Source organism: Anopheles coustani, chromosome 2 (genome assembly GCF_943734705.1).
Source record: "Anopheles coustani chromosome 2, idAnoCousDA_361_x.2, whole genome shotgun sequence".
Classification (NCBI taxonomy): domain Eukaryota; kingdom Metazoa; phylum Arthropoda; class Insecta; order Diptera; family Culicidae; genus Anopheles; species Anopheles coustani.
In genome coordinates this window covers 52,196,268-52,206,149 of record NC_071289.1, presented here as the reverse complement: position 1 = coordinate 52,206,149, position 9,882 = coordinate 52,196,268, and the positions used below count along the sequence as shown (strand labels likewise).

The following is a 9,882-nucleotide window of genomic DNA, read 5'->3' as shown; positions in this document are numbered from 1 at the left end:
GATTTTTGAACTTATCGTTTGAAACGTCAAGCTGAGCATTACCCTATGGGAAAAGGTTGAGTATTGAAAATATTTTCGTGACAACGGAGGCGAAAGAACTAAATATGTTATTCGTCCTATTTAACCAAACAATTTTGATATGATTAATATTTGGCGTTTTATAATTTTACAAAGTTTAATTTTGCAAAATAGATGCAAAAAAGAAAACCAGCCCGTGACATATTGTCTTAACAGACCTACAATATTTTCACCGGATCAATGTTTATAGCTTCGATATTTCAACTCAATTTTACTTCGAGTTGTACAATGTGTGGCCAGTTCGCCAAGTTCTGCCAAAATTTGCGCCAAAATATAAAGTTACTACGTGAAAGAACTCGCAACATCATGTCGGAACAGCAGCAGAAAAGAGGGGTTTTTATTGTATTTGAAGGATGTGATCGAGCAGGCAAAACAACGCAATGCAAGCAGCTTGGTAATATGAACAGTGTCGGATAGTTACATGGGGTAAACCACAAGCAAATTTCGTTCGTTTGCAGTAAACAAACTCAACGATGCTGGACACTCGGCTCAATTCATGAACTTTCCTGATAGGACCACACAATGTGGCCACTTGATCAATGGATACCTGACTCGAAAGGATGACTTCACGGATGAAGGAATCCATCTTATGTTTACACTGAATCGATGGGAAAAGATGAAGGAAATGGAAAAGCTACTACGAAGTGGAGTCCACCTGATCGTCGATCGGTATTCGTTCTCCGGTGTGGCGTTTAGTGCTGCGAAGGGGTTGGATATGGAATGGTGTAAGGCACCAGAAGCAGGTCTGCTGAAGCCGGATTTGGTCATTCTGCTAACATTGTCACCAGAAGCCATCGCCAAGCGGGGTGGTTTCGGGGACGAGCGCTACGAGGTTGCAGAGTTCCAGAAAAGAGTGATGCAAAAATATGCAGTACTTAAGGATGATCAGTATTGGATGGAGGTTGATGCGGATAAGAAGTTTGAGGATTTAACGCTGGATCTATACAAAATTACGACCGATACGATAAACAGATCCGGGAGCAAAACATTGCGAAAACTCTGGTAGAGCAAGCTTAGCGCAATGTAGATATTTGAATTGAAAAAAAAACCTCTCACAATAACGAAGTGGCTAATTTGAATAAGTCAATTGTTATTGTCAAACATTCTTGTATCATATAAACGATCAGTTTTAAATAAATTTTATAATTTCAACTACCTATCTTCTCCGCGTAACTCAGTACACATTTCTATTTAGTAAAACCCGATAAAATTGTTTTTATTGATTGCACTTGCTAAGCATTTTGAAACTTGTTTTGAAGAAAAATTACTCTCAAACTTTCTTAAACCTAGCTCTTTAGTGCATTTTCCACGTACATACAAGCAACAACACGACGTTATAAACGTAACGCTACCAGGGGAATTATGCTGTCAATGGCTGAGCCGACGGCTGCTAAAGAGAAACAAGAAAACTAACACCCAAAAGCAGAGTCAAGAAGCGCAGCAAAAGGAAAGCAAACGCATTTTTCTGTGCTTGCGAAATGAATGGCTTGTGCGAGATAAAGTGAAGTTTTTCAGTGAAAACGCAAACAAAGTGCGAGGGTGTGCGGACTACCACCGGGAAATAGAGTTCAATCGCCACCGGATGGCGTAAATCTGTGGTGACGGCGGTGGCTAGCGCAGCGTATCCTCGAATCAAAGAAAGGTGCGTGAGTTTATGTGTGTGAATGAACATGTACCTGTGTCCATGCGTGTGTGTAGTATAGCCGTCCGACCGATGAGTCTCGCAGTCCGTGGGCATAAGTTTAGCAGATCGATTTTTACACATTGCGTTCGCTATTATAACCTGGAGCCTTCCAGCAACAACAGTGTGCCGGATATTTGGTCAACAGATCGATGGTATGCGAATGAAGGGCTGATCATTGTGCCGCAGTCTTGCCACTACTATAATCAACGATCATCATCATTATCAAAAAGATATGCTTGCCATAAGATAGTAGCAGCGCCGAGACAGACTGGAACATCATCTGTACAATGCATCACCGTGGTTGATTTGGCCATACATTATAATGCTAGTCGTCATACCTATTGTTTTACCTACAAAGTTGGTTTACCCTATTCGCGCCGTCTCGCTGCAAATATTGATAAAATGTTGGCAAACGTCTAACAGGTTCTTGAGTTAATTGCTTATTTCTATAATATATGAAAGTACACAGAAAAGGATTCACTCCTTGCAGTTTCTTTATGCTCGTTGAAGGATATTATGACTCTTAACCAGGTGTGATAAAAAATACCCATTCATCAGTCGTTTCTTGCGCGCTAAAACAAAGCGAAACACACAACCACGGATGAACTTGTTCAAAACTGCTGCCCACTGTCCATATAAACGTTAGCCATGTCCGGCCATAATCCACCGCATGGGCGACTTGGACAACCAAATACATCGTGGAATCCGTTGCAGGTACCAGTGGCGATTTTTTGTTAAATGTTCTACTCATGTTCCTGTGGTTTAATAATGATTTATTTTCGTTCTTCTTTCAAGGTACCCTCATATGTTCCCCGCCAGCCACAGCTTGCGCACATGTCGAGTGAACGACCGATGGCCCGATCCCCTTTAACATGGCACACTCCTCCAACTCATCAGGACAAGATGTACCGGTGTACAACTGGAAATCTTATGAATGTAAGAGTCAGTCACAGTTTCCGAAAGTGGTTGATTAAATTTGACGAAACCATTGTTACCTCTTTCTAGAACCTGGAAATGAATCCTTTGTTGCAAGGATATGGGCGGAACGTGGGTATGCCCCTAGGGTCCGTGGATCTGTCATTGTCATCCGCCTCACGAAGTACACCCTCACCGAAGGCGACGCACACCAACGTACAGTCACAATCTTCCTTGGCGCCACAATCGTCGCAGTCCACGTGTTCGTCCTCGGCGTCCACACTGCCATCAAACATTCCTAGTCCCAGCATCTACAATATGGCTGGAGATAGTGGGCTACACAACACGTGAGTGATATGAAATATCGGAAAATAAGCTTATTATTTTCTAATTGATTTTTGTTCTAACCGATTCGTTTTAGTAATCATCAAACGCGTACGTCAGCTGCATCGAATGCTTCGGCCGGTGTCATACAATCGACTACCACCACCGTGGCAGCCCTGAAGGAACGCATGCAAGGTGCTAGCGGCTACCTGGGTCCTGCCGTAGGCAATACGATGAACTGTTTCGGTGGCAACACAAATACAATCGGCGATGGTGGTGGTAACGGGGGCAATGGTTTCGGGGCAGATTTAACCCATCGTGCGGCCAATGATCCCACCACGCTTGTCACTGGCGGACTGCTGATAAAGGACGCCAAGCAGATAAACAGCGAGATGGACAGTAAAAATGGTCGTGATTGTGTAAGTTTTGAAAACGCGCGGACGGGTCGAGAGGTGCATTTTAACTGAATTATTTTTTTCTTTTTCGAGAAGTTCCCCCATCTCCCTGCGGCCGACTCTGCGGAATTGGTAAAAGAGTTCATAATGCAAACGATGCAAAACAGTAACACACTGTCGGTTTCCCCCAAACGATGTAAGTTGTTGTTTTGAGTTTTCCTTCAGGCACACTACCCCAAAAGTATAATAATGCCACTATTCCTTTCGTAGCGTCTCCTGGAAGGTCCTCGTTGCATCGCATTCCGAGTCCAAGCCGCAGTCGAAGTCCACCACTAAACCTTCTGCTCGCCGGATCGGTGGCAATGGATGGTAAGCTGGGTGTGGATTGTTTAGGCAGCACAAATTTGCCACTGCCGAGCGCCACACACACGTCCGCATTGGCTTCTGCGACCGAGTCGACCGATTCGGGTAACAGTAGCGGGGCAGCACTCAGCATCGGTTCGCTGCTCCCAGGATGCTCCCAGGGCCCGAACGCTGGTGTCTCTTCTACCATGCCATCCAACAACAATCCTGCCGCTTCACCAACTAACCATAGCATCACATCGAGCGAGGATTCAGTCGATTCGTTGAATGGCAGGAGTAACGCTCGTCGAAGACGGAAACCGGAACGAACCAGTAAAATGAATGCGGCACCGGCAGTGGACGGAAGTAATACTTTTTTTCCAATTGGGAAAAATGTCGACGGCCCGGCGATTGGAGAGCTGGAAGCACTCCGGCCGGGTAGTGTGGTGCGTGGTGATATTTCAGCCCTTGCAATCGAAGGTATTAATGCCCTGACGCATGGTTTAGCGGGCAACGACGGCCATGGTCCAGGTTCGAACAGTGTCCGGATAAACAGTGCACACCATAGTGGTGGCCGTGGACCACAAGAAAACCACACAGGGCCACGCGACCCACCCACGGTTCAGCAGCACTCACAGCAGGAGAACCTCCTCATCCAAAGCAATATAAACAGTAGCACTGCAAAGGCTGGTCCAAGCATACACTCTTCCTCTCTTGTTAGGGAATTGATGAGCGGAAATGGGGGCGTCAGCACTGGCCTTCCAAACGATGGGAAAGCTGTCTTCAATAGTGCACCCAACAGTACAGACTCAGCCATAGGAACTGCCGGCGATAGAGTACAGAAAGAAGGTCCTACTAAATCGGACCCAATCGATTATGACGCGCTGGATAAAATTGCTGCTATGGTCTCGTCCGAAACCGTCGTGGGCAAGCGTATATCGAACAAAAGCGAAGAATCTCTCATCGGTAATGGGACCGCGGTCGATGCGGTCGCTCCGGAGAGAAACTGTAATGGCCCTAGGGAACGAAATTCTGCAAATGGGGGGAAAACGGGATATCAACAAGGCAACAAAACGAATGCTTCCGATAGCAGCTATGAAGAGGTAAGTTTTTTTGCTATACGAATGTATTTAAATCGATATAAAATAGAAGTAAATGATGCGTTCGCTACTACACATGGAAGCAATTGTGTAATGGAACTACCGGACGTATCTTATTCGGTAGTGAGACTTCAAACGTTTTTTAGGATGATAATCACCTTTGAGTTTTTGTTTTGTTTTACTACAATCCTATCGTAAGAGATGTGCTCTATACCAAAGCGATTATATAGTTTGGGTCGAGTTTGTTTTACCATTTTTCCGAGATCAAATAAGAAACGCGTAGTGCAAAATTGATGAAAAAATGTTGAAAAATTATTAGTTTGTTAGGTTTCTTCTATTAATCAATTATCAGTATGCTGATCATCCTCTTTTCATACGCTCCCACAACTTAAAATGAAAACTTACTCAATAAATAGTAGTTTCCTTTTTGTATTTTTCTAATTTTCTTATCAAAACTTATTGTTATTTACTTGGTTCCTCTATTTTTCCCACTTGATGCTTTTGTCTTTTTCGGTAACTAATTTTAAAATTTCTGGAAACTTTTATTCAAGTTTTCGGTTTGATTTGCGTATAAAGCTGGATGAAATTCATGTGTGTTTTTTTTTGAATACCCAAAAACGACAGTTACAGATTTATTATACATTTCTATCAGAGCGAGCAGCTATTGACACATATGGCAATACTGTTTACAAACGTGTAACAAAACGTGTTGTGACACATGGCCTCTATTTTCCATGATGTTGCCAGTCTCTATTTTCCAACGTGATAGTATGGAGGAGGCCCAAGAAGCTGGATTCGCATACTCCACCAAAGCATAGTCACGCAGACATAAATGAAAAAGAAGTAACAACGAATTTAAAATGAGCTTGGACATGTATTTCCGGGTACAAATTTGTAATTATAATATTTAAGATAAATTCATTAAAAGCGATCATGGCTCTACCAGCAATCAAATATTCAGATTCACAATGTTTTTGATTAGTTAATCTTTGGCAATAAGTACTTTTTTACGCAACCTTTATTAATACTATTAACATCGAACAATTTCTACTGCTAGTATTTTGCTACATTTGTCTAATAACTACTGCCTCTTCTTTTATCAGGTGGAAAATAAACTGGAAGAAATGTTTGCGGGAATTGAGGAACTGCCGGACAATTCTGATGCGTCAGGAGTAACCGTGAGCAACAGAAACAATGGTTGTCAAAATCACGAAACAGTAAGCCCGCTAAATGCGGGAAATCGGCCACTTTCGTCAAGTGGCATAACCGATGGAGATGTTTTAAAGCAGCTTTCCTGCAACGACTCCATTGTCCTCGATGGGACGATGAAGGAAGGAGGTGTAACTGACGCTGTCAACAGTGGCGCGAAGGGTGGCAAAAAACCACTAACGCCAGCCCAGAAGCGTGGCAATGGGACAAAATCAGTGGCCGGCGAAATGGTAACTAGCACTCCGGCAGTGAAACGGAAGCGGGCGCCGAAAAAGAAATCCTGTGCACATGGGAATTCCGGCCCTTTTGCCGGTCCGGAAGCGCCAACGATGCCGGGATTGAAAGCGTTAGCTGCGAAAAAGAAAAAGGGAAAAAAGGGAAAATCTACCTCGCCCGGAAGTGACGGAGGGGGCCGATCTGGCAAGAAAGGCAACGTAGGCAAAAAAGCCAAAGGCGGCGTCAATAAGAACAACGAACAAGCTTCTTCCTCCATGGTTTGGTCAGCAAATGCGACCAGTATAGACACGAGCGGAAAGTACAAGGGGCCTTACGTGCAGGTCAAGTCGGACGGCAGCCATACGGTGATCAATACCCCCATCAACGACGAGGACGGGGAGAAGGCTCAAAACAAAACGAAAAAGTTTGGTAGCAGCCTAAACAACTCTGAGCGAAGCAAAATTCGCGGACTGCACGTGAGCACCCTCAGCACAAAGTACGATGCCGATACGACGGACACGAGTTGGATGTGCGTCTTCTGCAAGACCGGTCCGCATAAGTTTCGGCTGGGCGATTTGTTTGGTCCGTATATCATCAGTACGACTTCGAGCGAATTTGTACAGAGTCAGGTCGATATGGATTTCTTTAGCATTAAGCGAACGCGCGAAACACTTGAATCACAGCAAGCGAAGGAAAAACGTGAGCAGCTACTGCAGGAACTGGGGGCGGTAAGTTTAATTCAAACATAAATGGCATTAAAAACCAAATGTTAATTTATTTCATCCATTTCATGCGGTGTGTCCCAGCCGAAAAGTAAAAAACGAAAAAATGCAGCGGCAAGTAGTACTACCCTCGTCCAATTGCCTGGTCCTAGTGGGTCTAAGATTGCTGCACTGAAGCAAGAGAAGCATGCAGACGACAACAGGCAGCAGGCGATGACCGATATGTTCTATGGCATGGTTAAAGCCGGGGACAGTACCTACGAAGTGTGGACACATGAGGATTGTCTCGTGTGGGCCCCGGGCGTCTACATGGTCGGAACGCGAATCGTTGGCTTGGAGGCGGCTATTTGGAACTGCTGTCGACACCAATGCGAGTTGTGCACACATTACGGGGCCGTCGTAAGCTGCCTACGGCAGGGCTGTTCCAGCAAGGCGCACTTCATTTGTGCCCACAAGCAGAACTGGAAAATGACGGACGACTTCCAATCGTTCTGTGCAAGGCACGCCGAGCAATCGGCCAGTGAAGTCGTCCCGCCGGCGATGGTAAACGATGCGGCGGGCCCATCTGCGCCTGCTCATGTGGATAGGAGCGAGATAAAACCAGATAAAGATACGGCTAATTTAGCACCGCAAGTGTCATGAATCTTGTGTTTGGGAAAACGCCTGCATGAGACGAGCATGACTGAATGAGTGAGATTTGTCGATGCGGCTAACACAAACCTGCAGTACATTTTTTTTTCTCTGGTATAACGACTGTCTTTAGCCATGCCCGCTTAAGAGCTTATATCTCTTTTCCTTTTTTTCCTCTTTCGTGTGGATACTGAGTACGCTAGGGGGGACCAGCCTTGGTTGGGATTTGCACAATGCCGAGGATGCGTCCCAGCGCTTAAAGGTTATCTTCATTTGGGTCACGGACCACACAACCTATAGCACAGCCTCGAAAAAAGCAAAGCCCAAAGCATTCATCGAACAAAACTGTCCTAAACTTACTTCCCCGAGTAAGTTTAATATCAAGTGTATTCAATTTCGTGTACAGCAAAAGGAAAACATTTCCTTCGTCCATATGTCCATTACGTAACTGGCATCTTCGATAAACAGTACCTTTTAATAGAAAACTTAATTGCAATTGAAAGCACTCCAAAATATCACTACTAACTAAAATACTTGGATATTTTGCATTAATTACTTACGTTCATGTTTTGTTGCGCATACCAATTTTTAGAAATACTCATTCACTTGGCTGATGCGGTTGGGTTTTTTTTTTATTACATTCCACATTTTCGTAACCTTCACGAGAAATACTCTGTCCAAATATGGTAGATTCAGCCGTATATGAAAGAGTTTAGCTTACGCATTATTTTTGTGCGTTCTGTATGATAATTTTAGCCAGCATTAATTTTATTCATACCAAACCCCCATGCACGTTGTAAAATTGGCATAGACGATGAGCACATTTCTCCAGCAATGATGAATCTCTAAAAATCAAAGATCCAGTCGGCAAGATATTCGCTGCTTGAAAGTTGCTTAGTGCTTCGGGTCGCCCTTCGACTACCACGTGATCACAACGAGGTAAGACACTCATGCACTGTAATCGTTAACTCCATTTCGCCCCCTTTTTATTTTCTAGCGTTTTCGAAAGAAACATAAACTGTACATAGTTAAAAACCAAACTTTTCCTGCCCCCGTGTAAATGATAGTAGTATTCGTTGTATTGGCGAACGATTTTAAGTACCATTGGCTAAGATTAATACATCCCACACAACACGAAGTCGTATTAAGTTGAATAAATTGAATCTCATATTAGTATATTTCGAATCGGAATCGCAGTATGCATAGACAATGTACGAGCAATGTATATTCTTTGTTGCATATGATGCCGATTAAGAATGTAATACGATTTTCTTTATGCATACGTATAGATATACGAACAATGTACGGCTGATGTAGATCGTAAGTCGTATATGTTGCCGACTTAGAAAATATACGACCAAACGTATACATTTTGAACAATGTACGGTTAGCGCCTCCACTTTTGTACGTATAGGCATTATTTTAGCATCATTTACGATTCAATCATATTGCATAGAAGTACGATTATTTCAAGTTGATATTCGATTTACATGCATATGTGTTGTGTGGGATGTATGTGAGCTAGTAAGACAATTGGTCAGGATGTTAATCAAGTTCGTACTATTACCAATCCTTCGGAAGTGAGAGACTTGTAGATTGAAAAATAGGCTATATATACTTACATAAGATGCACGTAAGATGGAATCGATTTTTAATTTAATTTATTCGCGTAAGAGCCATCTCCAGCGTTCATGTGTCTAATGTACATTTTATTTTTGTATATGGAAACGTAACGCGCAAATCGAAATACAACGTAACATGACATAAACGAAAAACAAACTTCACTAGCCATACATTACTACAAAGACGAAAAGTGATCTGTGGTCAAGTTTTGTACCATGTCTGGTGAGGAGCAGAATTGAATTTCGTCTTCGGTTTGTTGCTGCGTCGAGAAAACGTGAAGCGCACAAGAACAATCCGCTGGCCACAGATTCGGAAAGAAAGCACGGGAATTTAATACAATCACGCGTCGACTTTTATTTCACTTTTTCACCAACCATCAGCACCAATTTCTGCTGATTTTTTTTGTAATCTCCGCCATCTGGCCACGATAAAAAAATTAAGGAGAAAATATGTGAAGAAGAAGTTTAAGAGAACTGTAAAGACAGATTGCGTATGAATTTGTCAACTGCATGTGATTTACCTTTTAAATGAAATGTAAAATATGAAAAAAGAAATTATTTAACGAGCAGAGACAAACAAGAAATTAATTGAAACTACAGAGTACAGAGATAGTGTAAAAAAAAGAAATGAAAACAAAACAGATC

The 9,882-nt window shown here is 43.0% G+C and overlaps 2 protein-coding genes across 3 annotated transcripts; both read left to right on the top strand.

Moving 5' to 3' along the window:
- The first annotated feature begins 304 nt into the window (after window positions 1-304).
- LOC131267092 (thymidylate kinase) lies at window positions 305-1,235 on the top strand. The gene is made up of 2 exons (XM_058269856.1): window positions 305-472; window positions 537-1,235. Exons 1-2 carry the CDS (start codon window positions 307-309, stop codon window positions 1,082-1,084), a joined length of 714 nt encoding a protein of 237 aa, XP_058125839.1. The 5' UTR covers window positions 305-306; the 3' UTR covers window positions 1,085-1,235.
- A 277-nt stretch (window positions 1,236-1,512) lies between these two features.
- Window positions 1,513-8,732, top strand: LOC131263370 (uncharacterized protein CG5098). 2 transcript variants are annotated; one of them, XM_058265557.1, is made up of 9 exons: window positions 1,513-1,720; window positions 2,294-2,476; window positions 2,558-2,698; window positions 2,768-3,024; window positions 3,099-3,420; window positions 3,493-3,592; window positions 3,667-4,841; window positions 5,942-6,991; window positions 7,070-8,732. In XM_058265557.1, exons 2-9 carry the CDS (start codon window positions 2,411-2,413, stop codon window positions 7,625-7,627), a joined length of 3,669 nt encoding a protein of 1,222 aa, XP_058121540.1. In that variant the 5' UTR covers window positions 1,513-1,720; window positions 2,294-2,410; the 3' UTR covers window positions 7,628-8,732. The 2 variants fall into 2 exon arrangements, with proteins under 2 accessions (XP_058121540.1, XP_058121541.1); XM_058265558.1 differs by lacking the exon at window positions 2,294-2,476.
- Window positions 8,733-9,882: the final 1,150 nt, after the last annotated feature.